We start from the raw sequence: 25,576 nt of genomic DNA on the forward strand, positions 1-25,576 counted from the left end.
TTTTATATATAAACAATTCTGTATTTGTAAAAACGTGGGTCTTTTTTAATTAATATTTTAAACTGAAAACTGCGCTTTTGTTTTGGAAAAATAAAGATACTACAAATGTTTCATGGTGATCAAAAGTGCCTTCTTTAACCCATTTTAGCGATGTTACACTATTTTAGGTCCACATGTGCATATTCTAAAATTCTGTGCCAAGCCAAATTATTTTATTTATTAACACTTTGACATTTCATCTTTAAAAAAAAAAAGAAGCAAAAAACCAAAACGCCAGTTCATGTCAAAAACTTTATTACAAAAATAAGTTTTGTCTCTGTACAATATAAAACAGCCATTTGCGAGAATGCAAAAACACACTCTTTATCAAAATAAAACATTTGACCCTTCAAAATAAAAGTCCATACAAACTGTTAGAGTAAACAAAAGTACAAATATTCCTTAAGGAAAAACATGACACTTAAAATGAAGTTTAGAGACTTTCAGGTCTGAGTCGTGACTGAGCTTCAGTCAAAAAAATTTAGGTTAATCAGTATTTAAAAGGCCCTATATTACACAAAGTTAACTCCTCAAAAACATACCCGAGTTGTGTTTTGTTTTCACATATGTCTGAGTTATTAGTCCGTCTACATCTCCAAAGCTCAAAGGGCTCTGTTCCACCTAGGGATGTCATGAAGTGGTAGTTTAAGTTAACAGCTACCCTTTATCTTTAATCATTTGGATAATTTTGGCCCTGGAATTGCCCATCTCTTCTGAAATATAGTGAACGTGTATAGAGTTTAAAAACACAGAGCACTTCCTGTATTACCACATGACATCACAAGGTGGAACAGCATGATTTCAGTTAAGAACTCAGCTGGCGTTTTATTCAAACATGTTTAAAACACAAACCCTGCAGATTTAGGCTGTTTGTGATGAGGAAACTACAGAAGAGACCATAGTGTAATATGGGCCCTTTAAACGAGAAGGTCTGCCAAAACATTATGACCAGCTCGCCCTGTGGAAACAGGCTGCTTTAATACAACCAGCAGTTACTCAGTCCAGGTTTAGACCCAGGTTTAGACCCAGGTTTAGACCCAGGTTTAGACCCAGGTTTAGACCCAGGTTTAGACCCAGGTTTAGACCCAGGTTTAGACCCAGGTTTAGACCCAGGTTTAGACCCAGGTTTAGACCCAGGTTTAGACCCAGCCTAATGAACAGGATTCAGTCATAATGTTCCAGCTGATTTGTGACTCGAACTGGTCTAAACTAAACTTTCAAAACTGGGGCTAGTGCTGCTTTAACTCATGATTTTCAAAGTTAAACTTTTGTGGGATGCATCTTCAACTCAACTTCTTTAGGAAAGCGCAAATAAGTGCTTTTGCCAATTTAACAATGATTTTTCCTTGCCTTTTCCTACTGTATTTGGTACAAACTAAACGATATTCTAAGAGACCGCTCGTTTCTCATAAGGTGCAGGGCCTGTTGCCTTAAAGCTACACTGTCGAATCTGCCAAAACCGAAACTGGTGTGAAATATGTTCTGACCTTTACCTCACTTAAAATGTAGGTACGAAGTGCGTAAAAATTAAATCACATTATGAACTGGAAGACATTTGGATCATTCCATTTATAGAGAATTTAAATCAGTCATAGAACCTCATGAACAAGTTAAGGCTCAAAGTGAAGAGGTGGCCTGGGTTTGGACAAGCTTAAGGACTGGCAGAGTGGTTAGCCCTCCAGCCTCAGCAGCAGAGTGGTTAGCCCTCCAGCCTCAGCAGCAGAGTGGTTAGCCCTCCAGCCTCAGCAGCAGAGTGGTTAGCCCTCCAGCCTCAGCAGCAGAGTGGTTAGCCCTCCAGCCTCAGTGAAGTTGTGGGTAAGGGAAATGAAGATACAACTAAGAATCTGAATCACTATATTGCATCTTATTAAAGTGCAGAAAATCTGAAAATTCTACTTTACTTTGAATGAAAATTGACAATCACTAGAATTGGCCCCTGCTATCCAGAGGGGCGTCCATAGTTAAACAGTGAAACAAAGTGCTAACCACTCTGCTGCTGCTCTCATTCTGAACCAAATTCCTCAGTTTGAATGTTGAGGTTTCACTATAGTTTCAGAAAAAGCAAGGTGAACACAGACATAATCTGCTTCTCTAAAAGATTAAAGAGGGGGTATTATATTAAATAGGGTTATTATACACATAACATATAGATCACCATGTAACCTTTTGTTTGTAAATGCTATATTTTGCCCAATACATTAACATGTTTTATAAGTCTTTCTGCGTGACTCCAAGTCCCTCCTCCCTTTGCTCTTGAGCTAAGTCACTCCCCTTCAGAACGCTTTCAAAACACTTGGCCGCATCCCACTAATGACAAATCAGATGTGGTGTTCAGTGGTTTCAAGTAGCGGTGTACAGTTTTGTGTCATGTTTTTGTATATTTATGGATAATTATCATGTGGTAGCATGGGTGATGTAGGATTGTGGGCAGAGCCTTGTATAGGCTTGTACTGCCAACCATAAGGAGGGTTTAAATAGGGCCCGGGGGAGATCACTAGATTACTCAAACATGCACGATCTAAAACCTCCTCAGGCATGGTTTTGATGAGGGAGCCATGTAGAAACTTCATAGAAATATATATTATGCAAAATATCCCCTTTTTATTTTATTGAGATCCAAAATCAGGAGCTATGATTTTGAAAGGGGGAAAAACTGGAGCAGGCAGAACATGCAAACTCCAGTCTGGGACTCAAACCTAGGATCCTCCTGCTGTGAGGCAAAGGTGCCAACCACTCAGCCACTTTGCTACAGATCATCATAGTGTCTCCCTCACCCAGAGAGCACCATGTTTGGGCCTGACTGCACTTCACTGAGGTAGACCGACCATAAGGACAGCTTTTCAAAATGGCTGGCACCATCTGAGTCTGCCGTTTCACTCCAGTTTTCAAACTCCTGCGTGGGCCGATGCTCGCTTCCCATTGGCCCACGGAGTCAGGTGACCTTACCCCTGGTCCAATGGCGTGCCGGTGCTAGAGGGCGCCACGCAGAGGGAGCTTCATAAGCAGTCTTCAGGGCAGGAGGGCACAGCCGAGTCCTGCTAGCCAGTGACAAAACACACAATTAGAACAACATTCAACACTGGGACACACAGGAGCAGAGCATGCAGGAGAAGCAGATCAGCTACAGCTACAAAGCTGAAGATGTTCTCAGACGGCTCAATGAGAAACTCAATTTAGAGTTTAATAATTCATTAGGTAGTTTATCACCTGACACCTGTTTGAATCATGTATGAAACCAATACCAGTACTTCGAAAGTGAAATAAACCTTTAGATTGGCTCCAGTTCATCCCCAGAAGAATCATTCCAAAATATTTTTTTGTTGAAACTCGAGTTTGAAAAGATAGTGAAAAATGAGCAGACCGCGTGATCATGTCTATAGTGTCGCAGTGTTAAACGGCTTTCTGAAGTCCCCTAACAGAGGCCCGAGTCTGGCCCGAGTCTGGCCCGAGTCTGGCCCGAGTCTGGCCCGAGTCTGGCCCGAGTCTGGCCCGAGTCTGGCCCGAGTCTGGCCCGAGTCTGGCCCGAGTCTGGCCCGAGTCTGGCCCGAGTCTGGCCCGAGTCTGGCCCGAGTCTGGCCCGAGTCTGGCCCGAGTCTGGCCCGAGTCTGGCCCGAGTCTGGCCCGAGTCTGGCCCGAGTCTGGCCCGAGTCTGGCCCGAGTCTGGCCCGAGTCTGGCCCGAGTCTGGCCCGAGTCTGGCCCGAGTCTGGCCCTCTGAGAACAGCTGCAGAGAGTGATGAGAAATGAAAGAGCAACATGCAGATTAGTCCTGAGGCGAAGGGTCTTCGGGGACTCTAAGAGACTTATGGGCACAATCTGTTTGGACCAATTTCACATGTTTTGGATGACACATGGATGCACGCTGCAGTGGACACATGCATGACACTCCAGGAGAATTTGAGGAATTTGAAGAAGCCAAACAGGAATTTGAACACAATTTGAGTTTTTTTACACGTGTGCGTGTAGTTTATTTAAACAACAGACAGCAGAGAATACAAGCCAATGTAAAGCCCAAAGGACCTAAAAGGTCCATTTAAAACATCACACTTTTTTTCCTTTTTTTTTTTTTTTAAATACAGAAGGACAATGCTGTTACTACTCAACATGAACCATGTAAAAACAGACACCTAGAGCCGACACACAGCCAGCACAGAATCAGCTAAAAATTGGACTTATGGAAAATGCCATTTTAAAAAAGCAAAGTAAAATGGAGGAGCAGTTCGGCAGGTGGGTCCATATTAAAATATGTACAGAGGGGCCCAACCCCATCACTTCCACTGCTGCCCAAACGAGTCCTGATAGAACTCCTGGTTGTCGGATTTGTATCCGGAATAGTTAGCGCGCTCGCCCTGCAGCGGCTGCTGAGCGATGGGCTGAGAGCCCCAGTTCTGAGTATTGGTCTGCCGCCGTTTGGAATCTGGCTGGTTGTAGCCATCGGCTTTGCGTTTTCCGCCAACATTCGCACCGCGAGCGCCGCGCACACCACGTACCGCGCCTCGGCCTCTGGGGGGCACTCCGCGCGGGGCTCCCCTGCCCCGTGGTCCCGCCCCTCGCTGCTGGAAGCCTGCCCTGGCTCTGGGCGCTCCTGCAGTGATGCCACGCCCCCTTGCGGGAGAGGCTCCGCCCCGGGCACGCGCCCCGCGGCCTCTGGGCGGAGCCTGGAAGTCTTCATAGCCGTAAGAGTAGTCGTCGTAGCCGCGGTAACCTCCGTGGTAATCACCATAGTAATAATCGTAGTCATCATAGCCATAAAAGTCCTGAGGGTAGCCATAGCCGCCGCGGCTGCCCACACGGCCACGCCCTCTGGAGGGAGGAGCCATATGGTGAGGAGGAGGGTAGTAATAGAAGTCATCGTACCTGAGGGAGAGAGTAGGTTTAACACATGTAAGAAACAGTACTAGTCAAGGGACAGAACTCTGGACTGCCATTTGAACGTAAGCTGTAGGACTAACCAGACTACATCAGTGCTGTTCAAACTTTTCTCATTAAGGGCCACATATAAAAACACAGACAAAGGGGAGGGCCGATTGAGGGTCATAGACTGGTCACCAACACTTCAAATCTGCGTTATTATTACAAGTTAGGCTGAACCACTAGCCCTTTATTCATGCTTACATCCTTGGTGGGACACATTAAATATTTGATACGGGCTTGTTAAAGTAGATTTTCAAAAAGTACTGTTTAAGGTAATATGGGCCAATTCATCTGGAATTGCCAAGAAAAATTGGTTTGAGGGTGGCATTTGGTCCCAGGCCACAGTTTGGGCATGCCTGGACTACATCCTATGTCCTGTGCACATGTAAAGGCCCAGTGCAAACACTAGTCCTGCAGCTTATGTTCAAACAGCATTCTCACCTCGGCCTTTACATGTGTAGAGTACATGTAGTACATATGTAAACACTCATACAGGCGAAATATGAACTACACAAACTATACAATCTAACTGTAGGACTAAGTCCAGGACTCACATGTGGGTCTTGTACTATAAACCTGTTACAGTACAGTGTGTAGTACCACATGTGAGTCCTGGTCTTGTACTGTGCACTAGTACACTCTGCTGTAACAGGTTTAGACTGTATATGTTAATATGTTGCACAGTTAGAACGTATATTCAGTATAACATATGTTTAGACTCACATGTGGGTCTTGGCCGCCTGCCTCTGGGCCTTGCGTTCTTTTCTCTTCTGATCTGGCGGTTTGGCGAAAACGATCTCTATCTGCTCTCCCTCCAGCTCCTTCCCGTTCATCTCCTCCAGCGCCTGAACAAAGACACAAATGCTGTTACACTGCGCTGACCCAGAGCCCGGTAAGAAACCTGGCAGTACACTGGGACAAACCTTCACTGCCCCCTCACGCTCCTCAAAGTGAATGAAGGCGTAGTCTTTGAGCTTTTTGACACGCTCCAGTTTCCCAAACTCGCCAAAGGCCGTCTCCAACGCCTCCTCAGTCACGCCGTTCGCCAGGTTCCTCACGAAAAGCACCTTCACCTGGGATCACAGTTCAGATCATATCAGTAACAGGCCACTCTAAATGTTCATTCCCCTTGAGTTTTGTTTCTAAACTTTAAATGTTAGTCTACAGCCGATTTGACATTTGCATCTCACAATGTTGCCTCAGAACTCCTGTAAACCTTTGGAAAACCTCTACCGTTACGGGTCCTGCCTTAAAATAGCACCTCTAGGATTTTGAAATGGGTGCTTTAAATCTCAGACTGCACCCGGTCCATCTGCGACTCCTGTGTTGGACCAGTTTAGTTGCAGCGTGACACACACGAGACCCGGAGGCTCTGTTGTTGCGGCCAGTTTCATTATTAAAATTACTCAATATATCGCTTTGTGAATGTTGTTGAACCAGCTCTTTTGAAAACGAACAGTCTGCACAAACACTAATGCATGAGCTCAATTCTTAACTGCCCCATTCATCATCTGGGATCCAGACGGCATTTGAATTCTTTATAAAGATGAGTCTGGTCACTCTCCAAGTTCAAATGGGAGTGACTGACAGGTGGATTAGCCAATCAGGGACAGGTGTTCTGTCCATATTGGATATAAAAGAAAATTAAAACTGCAAACAGTGATAAAGGACCCTCGCAACCCCTGTGACCGCCCCATACGAGTGAAATTATAGGTGGCGCCGTCGAACCAGTGTGCATGGGACATTTTCGTGATGCCAAATGTATGAAATTTTTCGCGATGAAAAATGCAATCGTTTGTGCGGAAAAATAAAAAGAAACCGAGGAAGAACAATGCCCCTCACCATCACTGCGTGAGGGGCGAGGGCCAATTAAAACCGCCAACAGTGATAAAGGGCCCTCGCAACCCCTGTGACTACGGAAGGACCCGCCAGTGGGACAGCTGCGTATCAACCTTAGCTTAACATGTGATTTAATATTTCCAGTGTCATGTTGGAGATAAATATGTATTGCCCATTGTAACTTTGCAGGGGGCGCTGGAGAGAAATTTTGTATTTTAATACACGCACAATTTTGCCCAGTTTTTCAAAATACACAAATGCTACATTGGGTTCGTCTGGATCCAACATTTTTTGCAAAAGTTACAGGAATTTTTATGCTTTTAAAATGGCTGCTACGGTAAGAGCTCATTATGACCACACCCTTTTGTAAATTATTTTTACAACTTTTGACCCCAGATATGTCCTGATGATGCTTCCTCAGTTTGGAGTCTCTGGAAACTCTAAGACAAGTTCATTACAAGGTCTAGATTTTGGACGTCTCAAGTTTGACGCAATATGGCTGACGTCCTGTATGGTTTAGGGGCCATAATATACTTTGTCTCGGGATGCTCTATGTACCTGCAAGTTTTGAATCACAATTTAAAAAAAATTGGCTCAAACCCTTCCTATCTCATAATGTATTTTAATTTTCTAGAGGGCGCTACTGAGCCATCCTGCAATGTAGATTCTTGGCAACATAGAACAATCTTTTTCTTCCATTTTTTTTAACGCCTAAACGATAAAAGTTAGAATGAGGGGACTTTGTCAGATTGTTCCCCATTATGAAAAGCCTCTATAAATTCTTTCACAAGTCCACGACAAATACATTGGGTTTTTATAATTATTATATATATATATATATATATATATATATATATAATTTTTATATAAAATCTGAAGAGGGCCCTATAGAACAATCTTAAAAGATAAATCCCTAATTTACATGTTATGTCCAGCTCAAATGTACACACGCGATTCACTGGGTCCATTTAAATCTGTCAATGTTCATGAACAATAGAATATTCCAAAAACTGACATTTTGTTGAAGAATCACAATGACGATGCCCAAGATTTTATTTAAAAGGTAATTGATATCCTTTTATTGCACAAGTGTTTTTGATGAAAACTGTTGAAGATAAAAGATTATGATGAGTGATTTTGTCCCAGGTTTGATCCAATACGGCTTACTTCGAGTAGGGTTTAGGGCAGGGCCATCATATAATGTTTATGCCAAGTTTCATTTGTCTTTGATAACGTCATTTTTCTGGGCCACGCTCCCATTGGTGCAATGTAAATCAATTTTTAAGGTGGCGCAAAGGAGCCGTTTCATTTTTTCCTCAGAGTCTTCACTCAAACTTAAGAGTTCAGTGAGCTCTAATTAGTGATACCACTTAACTGTTTATACATCGTATACTTCTTGGTCTTTGCCATTTTCCTCAAAACTGTACAAATGCCACAGGGCTCTTGCGAGTGTGTGAGGTGGACGATTCTGTCTCGCCCTAAAAATATGACAAGGGGCTGAAAAAAAATGGAAGATTTCTGTTGAACCAATGAGTGAAGCACTAAACTCTGTTCATCTGAGGAGAGAGACATTTGATTTTATTTGAGAAAGGAGCCCTATAACTTACATGTGTCACTGAAAAAAACAGACCAGACTGTATTTTTTTTTTAATACAGATTCATATCAGTCTGGACAAATCAACTAACAGGTGTGACTGGGGGAGCCTGGCAAATCCAAAATCTAAATTTCAGGGCTGGCTCCATATGTATTGTTAGTTGTTTAAAGAACAGAGTGTCCTCGCATGTAAAGTGTGTATGACGGGTCTAGATGATCCTCTCATTTTGACTTAAACTGCTTCTTGATTTGTGTAAAAGTATAATTTATATTTATTCCAAGTTTTAGCCACCAGACTGTGAAGAAAAGTTTGAAAAATATATTGAAAATTGCAGGAGTTAAGACTTCCATTTTAGTCCCACTGATGTGATCAGTGCGATTCTGTCCAAAAGGTCGATAGAATTTACACAAACATTTTTCTGACATAAAACATCATTATTATCTGTCAAATTATTTCTGTGAACTGTGTACCATACGATTGTTGGACAAGTTATGGGATTCCCTTGCATTATCTCACGATTTACGAAGTAGAATTTTTCCTGGTTTGGAAAAAAAAAATTATGTTTCAACATTTTAACATTCTTAGCCAAATCTTAAATCTAATGACCTTAAGTGTGTTTTAGTAAAATTAGTAATTTAATCTGTCAAACGGTTTTACTCATCCTTCAGCTACACGTGAGAGTGAGCACATGTTTGACTCTTGTACAGGTGAGAGTTTGAGTTGGCATCTGACCTTTGCCATGACCTCAGGGTCGGGGTCTTCAATAGGATCTGCCCACTCCACAGTGACCGTGATGTTGTTCCACACTTTGACCTTCCCGCTCATAAGGCGCCGTCGAGCCTGAGCGGCTGATTTGTGATCCTCAAACTCCAAGAAGCAGAAGCCACGGTTCTTCTTCTTATCATCAGGCTGGTGGTATAGGATCACGTCCGTCAGACCCTCTGGGAGCACACATTTAGTATTTTTTAAAACATGAAAAAAAAAGCACCGATCTTAAAGCAGACACATTGTGCTTGTATCTGCTCTAAAGTTATAATCTATTAGAGATTGCCCATATAAATTGAGATTTGGCCTGCTGCTGTGGCAGATAACAGCTATCAACATTTAAGCTTTTAAAATTTTACTGAGGGACATTAAATTATCTCGAGTTGAAATTTTATAAAAAATACAGATTTTTACTGAGATGTCTATTCATCATTTACACGCATTATATACAGCCATGCAACCATTTAACTTCATCTGTTCAAAAAAGGGCAATACAAAGAAAACGTCTAATGAATACTGATAAGACAAATTGGCACTAATACAGATACTGGAACCAATATAACCATCCCCATACTCCACGACATCCGTGGACTATTTGCACATTTAAAATTTCAATATTCATGTAAAACAACTTAAACTAGTCCGCGTTAGAAAACTGGGGTGCCCAATGGGAGCCGACGTCGCCGTAAACGGCATCGCAACAAGCTGCAGCAGGCTGTCGGCGCCCACTTTGAACCAAAATGACTACATGACGCTGCCAAAGCCTACAAGTATCAATGAGCAAGAAAATAAAACTGGAGAAGGAAGTGTATACGTCACAGTGGGCACGTACTGGTGGAGGTGAAAATGGGGGTAGATCAGCAAAATGGTCTCTTGAAAATGAGCGATTAAAAGATTACTCAAACATAAATCACTCCAAATACAACTTCAGAGGCTCAATGAGAAGAAACGACTAGAACATGGAAATATCTGAAAAGTCCAGTTTGCAGAATAGGGTCTGATTTAATATCACAATGAGGAAACAAATGAATTACCTGTGACTTTGGCAAACTCCTCCTGGATCTGCTCCTTGGTCTTGCTCTTGGGAATTGAACCGACAAACAGACGGTTGTTGGCCACAGAGATGCAGACTCCAATGTGCTTCCCGGGACGGATCTCGTAGTTATTGTACTGTGAGGAGATATGGACAATAGTCTCAGAACTGCACCTGGTTTACTCTGGAGCAGGACACCAGACTGAGAATAAAGGTTTCTGCTTCACAGCTCAGTTTCATTTGACTTGTTCTCGGCTTGACAGACCGTTTCATATTTGAGTATCATTAGAGTTGCTTACTACAGGTACAGTACTAGTGCTACAACCTGGTATAATGCAGCTCTCCTGTTAAAGAGGGGCCATTTAACTTCTATGGGGTATTAACTGCTAACAACATATTTAGATCGCCATGTCATCTTGTTTTCAGAAGAATATAAATCATGGTGATATCTTAGCGTTTTGAAAATGCTTCAAGTTTCACTTTTGTTTCTGATGCCGAGTGTCCCACCCTTAACCCTTTAAGGACTGAGCACACTATGGGCCAGTATAGCTCACCTACACTTTTATTCTTTTTTTAACCATAAAAATCATGTTAAAGGAAGTATCAGAATTTACTGCATTTTTTCACACAACTAGTTCTATTTTACACATCCATCTGTATTTTTTCTTTTACGCATCAAATAAATGACTGGGAACAGCCCCCGCGCTCTCATTCGTCACCTTCGAGGGACAACAGAGGCAGATTACTGTAATGATGGTAAAATATTTAGATAGCCCCGTGTCTCTGCTTTGAGACGCCGTTTGAATTTACATGAGAGCACAACTGGTTGCGGAGTTACGCTGCTGGAAAGTCCACAACCGCGCTCTATCGACGACAATAGGATCCGACGCTATAGGCTTAACTCTCGGTGCTCTGAAGGGGGAATAGCTTGGCACACTCAGCTGCATCCCACTAATGAAATTACTACACATCACGTCAGGTTTGTCAAGTTGCTGCTTACAGTTTTGCTTCATGTTTTTGTATATTTATGGAGAATTGTTGCGTGGGAGCATGGGTGATGTAGGCTTATGGGCGGAGCCTCGTACAGCTATCCATATGGATAGCTGTACAATTTGCCTCTTCCAGGCAAATTGGGTGCCTGGGAGAGATCTCTAGATTACTTGAACATGCATAGATGTCTAAAACCTCTTCAGGCATGATTTTGATAAGGGAAAAGAAAGAAAATAGGAGGTATTGAGCAGAAACAATAGTTTTTTTAAGGTTAACATAGACTGCACACTGTCCTGTCAGTTTGGTGCTGTGGGTGCAAAGCTAGAGGTGCTCTAGAGTTTGCCTTCACCAGTTTGAGGACTCCTCTCGAGTGTTTGAGTTGTTAGGGATTGCTCCTTACCAGTTTGACAGCCTCCATGGCAGCCTCCTTGGAGCAGAAGGTAACAAAGGCGTAGCCACGGTTGATTCCACTCAGAGGCATCATCATGAGCCTCATGTCCCAGATAAGCCCCGCCTTCTCAAACAAAGGAACCAGCTCGTCCTCAAACAGGTCCCGAGGAATCTTACCCACAAAGATCTGCAAAAAGACAGACATAAGATATAAAGTTATGCGATGAGTGATATGAGAGGGGACAACACTGTGGATCAGCCTCGGTTCAATCAGCCAGGCCCCAGGATGAAACCATCCAGCCTATTCAGTTCTGTTGATATTTAAAGTATCAAACTCTTAACTGATACCAAAGGGCCGAAAACACCATTTATTTCCTTAAAACAAAAATAAGAAAATTGATCCAGGTGTGTCATGTAGCTGTTCTTCATCTCTCATGTAAACTATAAACTAACTAAATAAAATAACTTTACTGGAGCAGCCATGACCACTAATTCTTCAGTATCGGCACTGATATTAGATCGGTGCCCTCACCTCGGTGCCTGCAGGAGGTTGGGGGCAGGAATAGACATTCTCCGGTGGGGGACCGCCGTACTTCCTCTGGCCCGTGGTCACATCCAGAGTGTAGCCTGTGCGCTCCAGAAGCTCCTTGATTTTTGCCTCGTCTGGACCCTTGTTTGTGTCGGACACTTTGGCTCCACTCTTCTCCCTCTGTCTGTAAGTCTTCATCACACCACAGAGGAATGCGCTTTTGTTCTATACAAGAACCAACATATATCACTGAGAACATCAGCTACTCAAACATGGGGCCTGTGGTCTGAAGGGAGGAGTCAGCCTAATGTGGAGATGTAGTAACAGTACACGTGGCCATGCAGTAGTAGTACATATATGAATGAATGCATTTGGATCAGACCTGGACGTGAGACAGGTCGCTCTCTTTAAACTGCAGCAGAACCTGTAGAGCTCCTTCTTCATTAAACTCCTTCAGAGCCTCGATGGCTCGCTCGTCCAGGTCACTGTGGGCCACCAGACCTGAAACACACACACATGAATATTATGTATAATAATAAACAGACCTAACACACAATTAAGCATAGGCCTGTTATGATAATCACCATCAACTTGTTCAATGCCTGACAGATGGAACAATACTTCTACTTCAGTACTTATTGCATGTGCATTTACATTGCACTAATTTGAAATGTGGGTATTCTTTTTCTACATGCTCGGATTTTACCTGCAAAAGGTTGATTACATCTTTAAATGAGTCATACAAGTTGACGACTGAAGTGTTTCTTTCTGCTGTTTATTTATTGCAGCTCATGATTTTTAACAATATTGTAGATTTTGAACAGTTTTTGTAGTTTAAATCTGGTCTTTGCTTGTTGTGTAATAAATTTGTCTCAGTATTAACATTTATAGTCTGTATAATTTGTCACTTCAAAAAGAGTTATGACAGAGCTAACTATGCATAAGGAACACAAGACCCCAGACCTTAACACACAAAAAGTCTGAGCCACAGATCTAAACACAGGAGCAGAAACCTTTAGAGGGCATGTTTATACATGCTTTCACCTATTTAAATATGTTATTACTACAGCATACATGCATTAAAACTGGCAAATGCATGCGCAGCACCCACACAGTAGAGGTGGACATCAACTAGATGAGAAACTCCAGCAGAATCCCTCTTAAGTCTGCCCTGTATGTTACTGATCCCATATTCCCCAAACAGCTCTTCACCTACCAGAGCACCTGCTGGGGCACCTGTCAGCGAGCCCCAACGTGCTCCTTTGTCCCTTTGTGAGAGTTCTACAGCAGATGTGGCCTGCAGCCCTCACTACAGACATCTGCATCAGGACAAAAGGCTCTGGAGCAAAGCCTGATCTGAGGAGGAGATAACACCAGGAGGCCCCATTCAGTGGAGAACCCCGCGAACTGCTCCTACAGCAAACAGCCCCCGCTCAGGTCTGTCCTGGGGTTCAACACCACTGCTACAAATGCTACTACACTCTGTGCTCTACGTATACTCCCCTAACGTGGTTTATATATCAAAAGGCGCTCAGTGCTTCCCACAGATTCTACAATATTGATTTTAAATATCATCTTAGACCATTTGGAGAGTATAAATGAGGCTCAATGTCTTATCATAAACATGCAAGTTTTTAGCAAGAAGGCGTGATTTACTTATAGAACTAAAAGCAAGTTTATTACTGCATTTAGACAGAGCTACCTGCTGTATTGATATTTTACTGATGTCATCCACATTCCCTAGGGTGTGATGCCGACTGGAGGCGCTACTCTGTCTGAAGATCTTACCCAAGTGAGACTTTAATCTGAGCTGTTTTAACAAAATCTGACCATAAAGAATTGACTTAGCCAAACTATAACAGCACAAATAAGATCACCTGTTGAACCTCTCAGGTAACATTAGTCACAAGCTAGCTAGCTAGCATTAGCACACAGTTTTTTAATCTATCACCTTTATCTATTAGATCAAACTCCCAAACAGAATAATGAATCCTGGGATTGACCACAGGTGCCTGAAAATGTGCCATTTAAATCCCAATCCTTACAATTCAGACTATTTTAAACTTTCCTGACAGTGTTTGCTAATGTTTGCATTGCGTCACCATGGTAACAGTTGAACATTCCATCTTAGACATGCATGTATGATGTACCTGCCACATATAGCTCGTCCAGCTTCTCGGCCACAGTCTGAGGGAGTCCAGCCTCCAGCAGGGCAGGGAAACTCTCTGAACGCTCTGCCGACGCTGCAGTGTCCATGGGCTCTTCTGTGCCGTTCCCGTTCACATGATCAGTGGCCATCTCTGAAGAATACAGTAGAACATCACATTAGAGGAGATTCATTTGTGTAAGTGTAGAATGAAATGTCTCCTCAACTGAAGCAAGAACCAGGGTCTCTCAGGAACATCCTAAACAAAATCCACAAATGGCTCATGCAGTCTCCCATATCTCTAACATACCAGGAGCATGGGAGGGCATCTGATACACAGAGAACACACAAAATACCCGCATAAATACCGACGCAATATCTGCATTTCTACTGATATGAAAACATTGATATAAAGTCTGAGACAGGACAAATTAAATGCATCATTTTAAACAAAGCTACTAAGTCACATTCTTTAGGAGACCCAATACAACCGCACAAGTCTGCAGAGAAAGTCAGAGTCTTCCACTAAACCAGGAGATCTTCACTTTCATTTAGTCCATATTAGAACTGTTCTAGGCTCTGAAATAAACAGTTTATCTACGAGCTCGCGCTGCAGAGTATTAGTCTGCACAAACACAAACAGTGGCCGGGAGGAGCTGCAGATGCGCCGCTGAAACGCGAGTTCAGGCCGCTCACAATGCGTCTGTGCACGGGCTTTGGCGCCATCGCGCACGGAGCTGCAGCGCTTCGGCTGTGCATGCAAATTAAAGGGAATGTGCTTGCATTCAGAGGCATTTATCAGTCCTCCAGGACAGATCTGTCCCGAGTGGAACCTGTTGCAGTTCTACAGCCTCTTACGGACTTAAACGCTCACATATGGGGAGGCTTTTCTTGTTTGTAGGTCCACCTCGCGCTGCATACCACGCCTCTATAGGCTCTGCACAGGCTCTGCATGGTACAGGCCGCAGCGCTCGGCACATGGGCTTGGACGAGACTAATGTGGTAAATACACGCACAAACTAAGCATTACACGGTCACTCGCGAATCGGGACTATACCGGTACATTTCTGTGTCGGAGGAGCGCGTTCGGAGGCTCTGGAGGTTTTTTCCAGAAAGCCGGGTACAAAGCGCACACGCCGCGCTCTCCACAGTCTGCTGGTCCCTGAGACCCAAACCCGGCGCATAAACCACAGGACCCGATTCCAAAGCGCGTACGTACCAGCGCAGAGTAGTGGTGAGCGTGAGGTCCCGGTTTGCCGCGGCGGTGGAGCGTAAATAAAAGAAAAGGAAAGAAAAGGGGCTTCTGCTCTGCGGACACTCCGGAGTCCGGACACAAAATGGCGGCTCGTGACGTACTACGGCCACGGGGTCTCCACCGTCGCTTTTCAGGGGCGGCTCGATTTACGGAAGCAGAAATGACGTAGGCTGACGTAGAATAAACGAAAGAACTATTTTTTTTACATTTCGACAGTATATTTAGGAATACATACTTTACCAAAAAATATTTTATTTGTATTAAAATATATATATATATTTTTAATTATAAATGTACTGCAGCCTACAGTTTAAAGATCAGACTCCATCTTTACCAGAGACTGTATATCTCTACAAGGACCATACTTAACTTACATGTCACACTGCCGTCATATTAAAGCGAGACACGTTTTCTCCATCATGTTCTCTCTGCGTTCAGCGGTTTCCCTCACGGAGTTGGTCCAAAAAAAACGGAACTGCTGGAAGCGAGAAAAAGCGACACTGAGCACGTGTATCCAGAAGATGGCGACAAAAAGTTAGACTAATAAAAGACCATTTCATTGGTTTAAAGGTGCACCTTGGAAATTTTCTTTTCCTTTCTCTGAAATGTTGCACAATCTGGACTGGAATTAAAATGCTCTACCTTGAATTGGATCAACTTACAACTGTTTTTATAGCTCAAAATACCTTGAAAAACAAGAATGGTCACTGTGAGTGGGCTTGCCTCTCTACAGATCTGACCTGTGACTTGATTTGGTGGCGCTAAAGGCAGAGCAGTAACAGTAACTCCCGGGTTTACAGAGGTAGGTGGCAGACCCACCAGAACAATTCCATATTGCAGCTTTAAAGGTCTGATATTCTGCTAAATGGACTCTATAATATAATGGAGTTTATAATATTTGGACAAAACTGGACACTTTATAACACCGGTCACTTTAATAAGTCATGTTTGCACTGTTGTTCTGATGCTGCTGTTGTATATATTTTCTACCTTTAAGTATTTTATTTGATTTTTTTTAAGCATATCTTTTTTTTTACTTCGTGCATGCCCTTATTTGTATTTGTATTTATTCAGTGTGTTTTATGTTGCACTTTATCACCGAAGTAAGTTCCTAGTTTGTGAACTGTGTTCAAAAACAGTGGCAATAAAAGGATTCTGATTATGTGCTTTTAGTCATGTTATAATGTTACTTTTTCCAAAACATACTGGAATTGTGTTTCAATACACGTTTGAGTAACTCTTTATTATTAGTCTGTCCATCTCCAAAACTCAAAATGCTCTGTTCCACCTCGTGTCCCTCCCTCTGAGTCATAGAGAACACTTTGATTAAGCAAAAATAAAAGTGTTACTTTGGCCCCGTCTTTATAGTTCACACATCAAGTCTTCTCAATACAGAAATCTGCTTTTAAACTAGGAGGAAATTCACAAAGTGCGAATGTAAAAGTACTGTTTGTAGTACAATGTAAAGTATCTGTACTTCAATGAAGTAGGTTAGGCTCTATGTGAGCAGGTACCTGTACTTTCTACTCCCCTACATTTTGAACTGGACTGGAGTATTATTTTAAGCACGCTCATGGTCACTTCCTGTGTAAAGGTTGCGAGTCCAATTCCTAACTTGGACAAAAAATGAAACAAAAACTGTACGACTCTTCATCAAGATCATTGACATTTGACTTGTTAATTATCAACATGTTACATACATGCCACTCTGCAGTACTGCAGAACTTTTACTTAAGTAGATGTGTGTGTGACACTATAGTTGGGTTATTTCTTTGCTCCAGCATCTGTACTTTTACTTAAGTTACAGAGTCAAGTACTTTGTCAACTGCTCTGATCACACATGTCATCTGTGGCTCTGATGCAGGAGGTTTTTGGAAAATAAGAAAAAAAAACCTTGAGAGGAGACACCTCCAAACTGTACAGAAACACCCTGCTCCTCCTCCTGCTCTTCGTGCTCATGCTTTTCCTCCTGCTGCTGCTTTTCCTCCTCCTGCTCCTCCTTCTCCTTCTCCTGCTGCCTCCCTCCCCCCGCTGCTGGAGATGACCTCTGACCAATAACACAATTCTTGAAAATGATTCAAAATGTCACATGCAGCGAACCCACTATTATTTTCTAATATTACATTTTTAACTAATAAATGAATGAAAAGGGGGGTATTTGGCTTCTATGGGGTATTAAAGAGGAAGTATTTGACTTCTATGGGGTATTAAAGAGGAATTTGTGGCAATTTGTGGCATAATAGAACAGTTCCACAGTTAAAAGTAGAACAGACAGTATTATATAAAAATGAAAGAAAGAAAACACACACACACACACACACACACACACACAAAAACAATACTAGGGGTTGTCCATAAGACTTATTACATTTTTAAGTTTTATAGCATATTTCTTTTCCATAAAACGTACAGATAAGAAAAAAAGACAAAGTTCTTTATTTTATTTTATTTATTTTTTTATTTAACCTTTATTTAACCAGGAAAGTCCCATTGAGATTACAATTCTCTTTTTCAAGGGAGTCCTGGCCAACACAGCAGCACAGTTACATTACATTACACACACATTTCAACACATCATAAAATGGATTCTTAAAAGCAATTACAAATCATAGACTTAATTTCCAAACCTTTTAACATAGATTTAAACTGAACTATTGAAGTCAGTTTTAATTTCAAGACTTTTTGTAAATTATTCCATGTTGAAGGTGCAGAATATTGAGATGTCACTTTACCAGTCTCTGTGCGGACACTTGGGACAGAAAGAAGCATGTAGTTTTGTGATCGCAGAGCATAATGTCCATCAGTTTTATGTTGAATATACGTGCTTAGATATGGAGGAGCAGACCCGTAATCCTTTTGTAAATGAACATTACTTTTATGGAATATGAGGAATGGATGGTTTGGTTTTTAAGAACCTGCACTTGTGGATAAAGAATTTACCCATAACAAAGATTACATTCAAAATCATTTCACATTTTTGTACCAAAGATTATGTCCTTGATGGTAAAGTCTTCCTGGGAAAGAGCCAGTAGTGAATATCGTCCCAAAAGGCTTTAGAAAACATACATTCAAAAAATAAGTGCTCTGTCGATTCAATATTTACATCACAGAACAACAACTGTCCTCCATCCCAAAACGCTGTCCGAGCAGTTCTTTAGACTTTTAAAATGGACTTCCTTAGCTTTAGGGGGAATGGGAAGTTTCAAATAGATTGTTTGAGTTTTCTTTCCTGAGAAGAAAACAATTGTGAGATAGAATTTGGATTTGAAATATATCAGAAAAGAGCATCATTAAAGAACTGTCTAATTTTATAAGTTTGATAGTTAAGATGTTGAACCCATTTATCTTAAGTTTATGAAGAGTGGAATATGTACAGTCAGGATTATGGAACAGGAAGGAGACTGGGGGGTATGAAAGAGGGGGTATTTGGCATCTATGGGATATTAAAGAGGGGTATTTGACATCTATGGGGTATTAAAGAGGGGTATTTGACTTCTATAGGGTATTAAAGAGGAGTATTTGACTTCTATGGGGTATTAAAGAGGAGTATTTGACTTCTATGGGGTATTAAGGGGGGTATTTGACATCTATGGATATTAAAAAGGGGTATTTGATGTTTGTGGGGTATTGAAGAGGGGTATTTGAATTTGCATCATGTGTATCAAGTTGCTGTGTACAGTTTTGTATCATGTTTTTGTATATTTATGGAGCATGGGCGATGTAGGCTTGTGGGCGGAGCTTTGTACTGTTAACCATAAGGAGGGTTTGAGTAGGGCGGGAGAGATCTCTAGATTACTCAAACATGCATGAATGACATTTAAAACCTCAATTCATTCATCTTACATAAAAGCCATATTTCCAAAACACAAGCAAACAATAAATAAATACTTCATGAAACTTTTAAAAACTACAGAACTTTCCTGCCTCATGACACTAGTCTTGGTTTAAGGTGGATTGGTCCAGTGACCTGCAGTGTCCTGGGTTTGTTGAGCTTCAGTTATGTCAGGTTTGTTGACTGGGGCGCCGACATATAGAGCTGACTCGTCTCCTCTCGAGTTAGTTTTGTTGTGCGTTGGTTAGTTTGGGTTTCGTTGGCTTGTTCACTGACGGTCTATAGGTTAGATGTTTGTTAGCTGGTTTTGCTAGGTGTTTTGTTTGCCGTTTTTTTAGATGTTTGTTAGCTGGTTTTGCTAGGTGTTTTGTTTGCTGTTTTTTTAGATTGTTTGTTAGCTGTTTTGTTAGCTGGTTTTGCTAGGCGTTTTGTCTGCTGTTTTTTTAGATGGTTTGTTAGCTGGGTTTGTTTGCTGATTGTTTAGCTGGTTTGTTAGCTGCTTTTGTTATTTTGTTAGCTGGTTTTGTTAGCTGTATTGTTAACTGTGGCGTAGAGATGATCTTCAGAGGCTTTGGTTCTCACTGAGCTGTAGGTCACTGCCTCCTCACTCTCTCTGACCTGAACACAGGACAAAACAAGAATTTATATAGTCCCGGTTCAGTCCTGGTTTAGACCATCTTTAGACTTGGTTTGGTTCTGGTTTAGTCTTGGTTCAGTCCTGGTTTAGTCCATCTTTAGACTTGGTTTGGTTCTGGTTTAGTCTTGGTTCAGTCCTGGTTTAGACCTGGTTTAGTCCTGGTTTAGTCCTGGTTTAGTCCTGGTTTAGTCCTTACCTCAGATCTCTGCTTCCTGTTGTAGTTGATGGTGGCGTAGGACACTCCATCCTCAAGTTCAGTCTTTAAGAAAAAATTACATACGACTAAAAAGATGCAGTCAAACAAACTATAACAGACCATCATTACTATAAATGGTGACTTTAACATATGTCTTCATACTTTTAAACCATTTGTCTTGTTTGTTTGTCACAGAGTTTGTGGCCCAGCAGCGGGCCCGGGTGTACAGGGGTTTAAAGTGTCATTACACCCTTATTCTTGGCAGGTTAAATCATGCCATTTAATGGAAGAGTATTGTTTTGCACCCCTTAGAAACTGTGATGCCACCTCAGTCACTTCGGTGTGGACCCGCTCCTGTCAGTGTGCACCACATCCTGAGGCCCCACCCTCAAAGAAGAATTCACTCAGAAGTAATATTTCATAAAACGTAACAAGGCTTTGGAATTGAAGTGAGAGTGCGTCTGACAGGTGTTAGTGTTTTTCTGTTTTTGATTGGGTTTGGTGGATAGAACCTGTGCTACATATTTATCACAGTTTCACATCATTTTGTAGCAGTTTGTGGAAATAAAAGCTGAGAAGAAAAGTCCAAACATGCAGGGAGTATATTGTGAGTTATAAAACAGAATCCCTCTGCCTGTGTTATCAGCACGAAAACACACAGTTTAGCCTCAAACACTGACACTTTAAACCTGCATTTCACTAAATAAAGCTGTTGTCTTTTATTTGTATGAGTCTAATCAGAAATACTGTGTCATTTAGATATATTTCACACATGTTTTGTTCCTTGTTTACATTATGGTTGATTGATAACAGTTATGGAATCACCTCTGCATATGCCACATCTGCTGCCCATGTCTAACCAGGAAGTAACATTATAAAATTAGACAAACTTACAAAACTAGAAAAAACTGGGCCAGTTTTTTAGTCAAATGCATTTTAAACACATGTCTGACCCACAGACTGTACAAAGAAGGTGACCCACAGCGTACAGCTCCAGATGAAGCTCATCGTGGCTAGCAGTTATAGTGGCTAATCTGGAGCACAGTTTCATATTTGGAATTCTGACTGTGAGTATCATAGCAACCAAAGAGCCAATCAGGAGTGAGGCTATTGAAGGTAACGCCCCTTCCCGCTCGCTGTCTATTTATTTCAGTTGATTCTTTCTCCAGACCAAGGTTTGTTTTCATCCCTGACAGTTTGGACTGCTCACTAGTGCCTCAGAGTGGTCAAATGATGTTGTGGTGACGTGTCCGGTCAGGTGATGAGCAGTCCAAACTGTCAGGGATGAAAACAAACTTAACCTTGCTCTGTAAAAAGAATTGATTCAAATTAATGAACGGAAGAGCAGATGAAGCTCACTGGACCAAAGCAGGCACCTGATTGGTCTGTTATTAAAGTTGAGATCTTGATTTGGGACAAAACAGTAAACTAAAAACCCAGGATCATGTAGAGTGGGTCAATACAATCATTTTAAGGTCAGAATGATCAGCCTGAGCAGCAGCAGTTACAGAGAGAGGGGCTGCAGTTTTTGGAGCCAAATCGTGGCCATGTTCACTCCCTGTTTGGAACGTGGCGGCTAGAAGGCTAACTATGTATACAGTCTATGGTCTGACCTGAGGGGCTGGATGTGTGACCTGAGGAGCCGTGCTCGGGTCTCGAGGTTTTGCTGTAACAGAAGAAAAAGTTAAAATAATTTGAAACTCAGATATTTGTTGAGATGTTTGTAGTTTCTTACCTCTGAGTCTCCTCCAGAAGATCAGCACCACTACAAGAATCACAAGAACCAGAGCTCCAGCTAAAACTGCCCAATGCCAATCTGAAACACAACCAGGACAGAATCAGGACTGAATCAGGACTAAACAAGGACTAAATCAGGACTAAATCAGGACTGAACCAGAACTGAATCAGGACTCAACCGGGACCAAACCGGGACTATGTTGGGACTAAATCGGGATGGAACTGGGACTGAACCAGGACTAAACCGGAACTAAACCAGGACTAAACCAGGACTGAACCTTAAATAAACCATGTTACCTTTGACCCCAGATGAGGTGTTCCTGTTGTTGTTCTCTTCATTCTCATTCATGTTTGTTTGATCTGACAATAGAAAAAATGTCTTATCAGATGCCCTCCCATCCTCCTGTAGCCCTGTGTGTCAGATGCCCTCCCTGTGTCAGATGCCCTCCCTGTGTGTCAGATGCCCTCCCTGTGTCAGATGCTCTCCCTGTGTCAAATGCCCTCCCTGTGTGTCAGATGCCCTCCCTGTGTGTCAGATGCCCTCCCTGTGTCAGATGTTCCTCCTTTCTCTTTCACCTGGGTTCTTGGAGGTGTTGGGTTTGAAGCTGAACTCTTTAGTCTCATCATTTCTTTTCACTTCACATTTGATCCGATGTTTCTCCTGAAGAAGGACATGTTTTGAAATACTGAGCATGGATCCACTGCTCAGAGGTGTGATCTTTATTCGATCTTTGTCGTCGTTCAAGACAGTGTTGTTGTACAACCATCTGACAGTGATCTCAGACGAAGGAGGAAAAGAGACAACACAGGAGAGATTCAGACTCTGCTCCTCCTTTTCTTCAGTCACTGGAACAGACACAGACCTCATAGGTCTGTTAAATCAATTAAATCAAACAAAATCACATTATTTGTCCTCAAGGGGCAATTTAAAGAGGGGTATTTACTTCAATGGGGTATTAAAGGGGGGTATTTGACTTCCATGGGGTACTACAGGGGGGTATTTGACTTCTATGGGGTATTAAAGAGGGGGTATTTACTTCTATGGGGTATTAAAGGGGGGTATTTGACTTCTATGGGGTATTAAAGGGAGTATTCGACTTCTATGGGGTATTAAAAGGGGGTATTTCACTTCTATGGGGTATTAAAGGGGGGGTATTTGACCTCTATGGGGTATTAAAGAGGAGGTATTTACTTCTACGGGGTATTAAAGGGGGGTATTTAACTTCTATGGGGTATTAAAGAGGGGATATTTGACCTCTATGGGGTATTAACTGTAACACAACATATTTACATCACCATGTTTCCTTTTATAGTTTTGAAAATGTTAAATTTATCCAAACAACGTATTGACAATACATTGCTGTGAGTCTCCCTTCTGTTTGCTCCCCACCCTAAATTACTCCCCCTTCAGAGCACTATCACAACACAATCAGCTGCATCCCACTAATGAAACTACTGTACATCACATCAGGTTTGTCAAGTCAGGGCAGTTTCAGGCTCAAACCTGTTGAATTTTAGAGCTAGCCATCCATGCTGGGTCACCATGAATACAGGAAAAACAAACTGCTCAAATCACACAATCCAATACTCCTAAACTTCTGTCTTTTGAACTGCACACGCTGCACTTCTTCGTTGGTTAAAATATAAAGTTAAAAATGTAACATAAAATAAAAACAAAAAAACTGCTCAGTATGGAAGCCAGTCAGCCACAAGAGCAGCCGACCACGACCATGTTATACATCAGAACACCTCAAACTATTGTCTGGAGTGGAGATGCCTCTACTGAAGGTTCAGGAGTCTTAAAGTACTCACATGAGACCACAGACAGAGGGATTGCACCAGATGCAGAGATGGTTGATCCATCTTTGCGGTGCTGCGAACAATGGAAGAGTCCAGCCTCCTGAGGGTGGACATGACAGATCTTCAGACCACACTTTTCTGTCAGTGTGAGACGCTTGGACAGGTCAGAGACTTTAAGTTGTTCTGAGAGTGTGGGGACACCAGAGCTGATGTGTCCCAAAGTGATCAGGTCCACTACATGACCTCCATTGACTGGAGAAAACACCCATGAGGTCTGTTTACACTGACTCTGTCCTGGTTCAACTTTGGGACAAGTTAAAAAAGCCTCTTCTCCTTCTCTCACAAGCTCAGACTGAGACGATTCTGTGGAGACACAAACAAAGGAATTGAATCAGCAGCCCTGAGTTAGCAGAGAACAGGCAAAGACCCTCCCCCGGCTTTCCTTAGACAGCACTCTGTTTCACATGACATCATCACAGTCTGTAGTCCAGTCATATTTAACATAGATGGAGCAGATAAAGTGAATCTTGTTCAAACTCAGATGGATGTTGTTGTTGTTGTTGCTGTCGTCGTCCTTGAATTTACCTTTTGTATATTTCATGGTAAAGTCCAGTGTAATCAATAGAACTGTGTGACCCCTGACCCCATCTGAAGTATGACATCATCACAGTCTAGAATAAACTATTGAGCAAAAGGGATAAATGCTGATGACAGTGATACTCTGCAGTGACATCAGGCTGGGGGTGTTCTCAATGTACGTCTATGGTGAAACATTCAGCATTTACCATGGAGACACAATGCACACATTAGCAAACACTGCCAAAAAAGTTTAAAGATCATCTAAAACTCTTGAAAAACCAAACTGTTCTTAAAAAGCACATTTTCATTTTACCTGTGATCAATCTGAGCGTTCATGGTTCAGATAAATCAGTTGTTTATGTTCAGATTGTGTTCAAATAAAGTTCAGATTAAAGTCTAACTTCAGCAACAGGGCTTCAGACAGAGCAGTGCCTACAGTTAGCATCACAACCCCAGAGAATGTGATGACATCAGCCGCACAGGATCATAGAGACCATCATTTAAAGTGGCCCAAATGTGGTCAGTGTTTAAGTGAATCTCTCCATGTTTGAACTTCTTGGTGTTTTATTTAAACTCTGCTGCTTTGGACCATTTTCTCTCACTGAATATTTCCATTTCATTTGAATATTGTACTTGATATTTTACTCTGCTGCTTTTGTGTCCTTTGGCAAAGCACTTCTCTGACATCCTCCGCCTGTAGTAAGATTCTCTTCAAGGGACACACACAGACAGACAGACCCTCCAGCAGAAAAATTACACAATGCAGCTTTAACTTCCCTCCACATGCAGAAACACTTCCTCGCTGAATTTACGCGTTTACAAAATTTCAAGAGTTCAGATCATTTTAAACCTGTGTCTTGGACTTATGTTCTCACAGGATTCAGATCGATGAGTCTGAGTTTGATTTCAGCACAGTATCACGAAACACCACATCCACAAAATGGCAAAAGTATCTAGTTTTTACCTGTGAACGACAGAACCAGCAGAAACCAGAGGAATCGCCTCAGTGTCGCCATCACTCCGTCTCTCCCTCCGCTCTCTCGCCCTCTGCTCTGTCTCTTCCTCTGCCCTCTCTCTCTTTCTGTCTCCCTCCCTCTGCCCTCTCTCTCTCTGCTCTGTCTCTTCTGCTTCTCTCTCTCTCTGCTCTGTCTCTTCCACTTCTCTCTCTCTCTCTCCTTCTTCTCTCTCTCTGTCTGCTCTCTCTCCCTCTGCTCTATTTTTCTTTCTTCTCTCTCTCTTTCTCCCTCTGCTCTTTCCCTCTGCTCTCTCTCGCTCCCTCTGCTCTCTCTCTCTTCCTCTGCT

General features: G+C 42.2%; 2 protein-coding genes across 4 annotated transcripts in view; both read right to left on the minus strand.

The window, feature by feature from the left end:
* Positions 1-277: 277 nt before the first annotated feature.
* The window catches only part of LOC117392726 (heterogeneous nuclear ribonucleoprotein Q-like), a 103,998-nt gene continuing 78,699 nt past the window's right edge, over positions 278-25,576 (minus strand). Inside the window, exons 1-11 of one of the 3 annotated variants that reach the window (XM_033990858.2) lie at positions 15,458-15,598; positions 14,243-14,392; positions 12,475-12,593; positions 12,096-12,317; positions 11,574-11,750; positions 10,185-10,320; positions 9,118-9,326; positions 5,875-6,024; positions 5,675-5,796; positions 4,528-4,894; positions 278-3,074 (exon numbers count right to left, since the gene is read on the minus strand). In XM_033990858.2, coding sequence (XP_033846749.2) covers positions 3,036-3,074; positions 4,528-4,894; positions 5,675-5,796; positions 5,875-6,024; positions 9,118-9,326; positions 10,185-10,320; positions 11,574-11,750; positions 12,096-12,317; positions 12,475-12,593; positions 14,243-14,390 — 1,689 coding nt within the window. In that variant the 5' untranslated portion in view covers positions 14,391-14,392; positions 15,458-15,598 and the 3' untranslated portion in view covers positions 278-3,035. Of the gene's footprint in view, positions 3,075-3,968; positions 4,895-5,674; positions 5,797-5,874; positions 6,025-9,117; positions 9,327-10,184; positions 10,321-11,573; positions 11,751-12,095; positions 12,318-12,474; positions 12,594-14,242; positions 14,394-15,457; positions 15,599-25,576 lie in introns of those variants that run through there. The other 2 variants (XM_055232436.1, XM_055232437.1) reach the window with 2 other exon arrangements.
* Positions 17,957-25,325, minus strand: LOC129457415 (uncharacterized). The gene is made up of 8 exons (XM_055232442.1): positions 25,239-25,325; positions 23,708-24,058; positions 22,472-22,741; positions 22,193-22,255; positions 21,894-21,974; positions 21,772-21,824; positions 20,159-20,221; positions 17,957-19,943 (listed from the first exon to the last, which is right to left on the minus strand). The coding sequence occupies exons 1-8, from the start codon at positions 25,288-25,290 to the stop codon at positions 19,839-19,841; spliced, it is 1,038 nt and encodes a 345-aa protein (XP_055088417.1). The 5' UTR covers positions 25,291-25,325; the 3' UTR covers positions 17,957-19,838.

The sequence above is a fragment of the Periophthalmus magnuspinnatus genome, chromosome 24, assembly GCF_009829125.3.
Source record: "Periophthalmus magnuspinnatus isolate fPerMag1 chromosome 24, fPerMag1.2.pri, whole genome shotgun sequence".
NCBI classification, from domain to species: domain Eukaryota; kingdom Metazoa; phylum Chordata; class Actinopteri; order Gobiiformes; family Gobiidae; genus Periophthalmus; species Periophthalmus magnuspinnatus.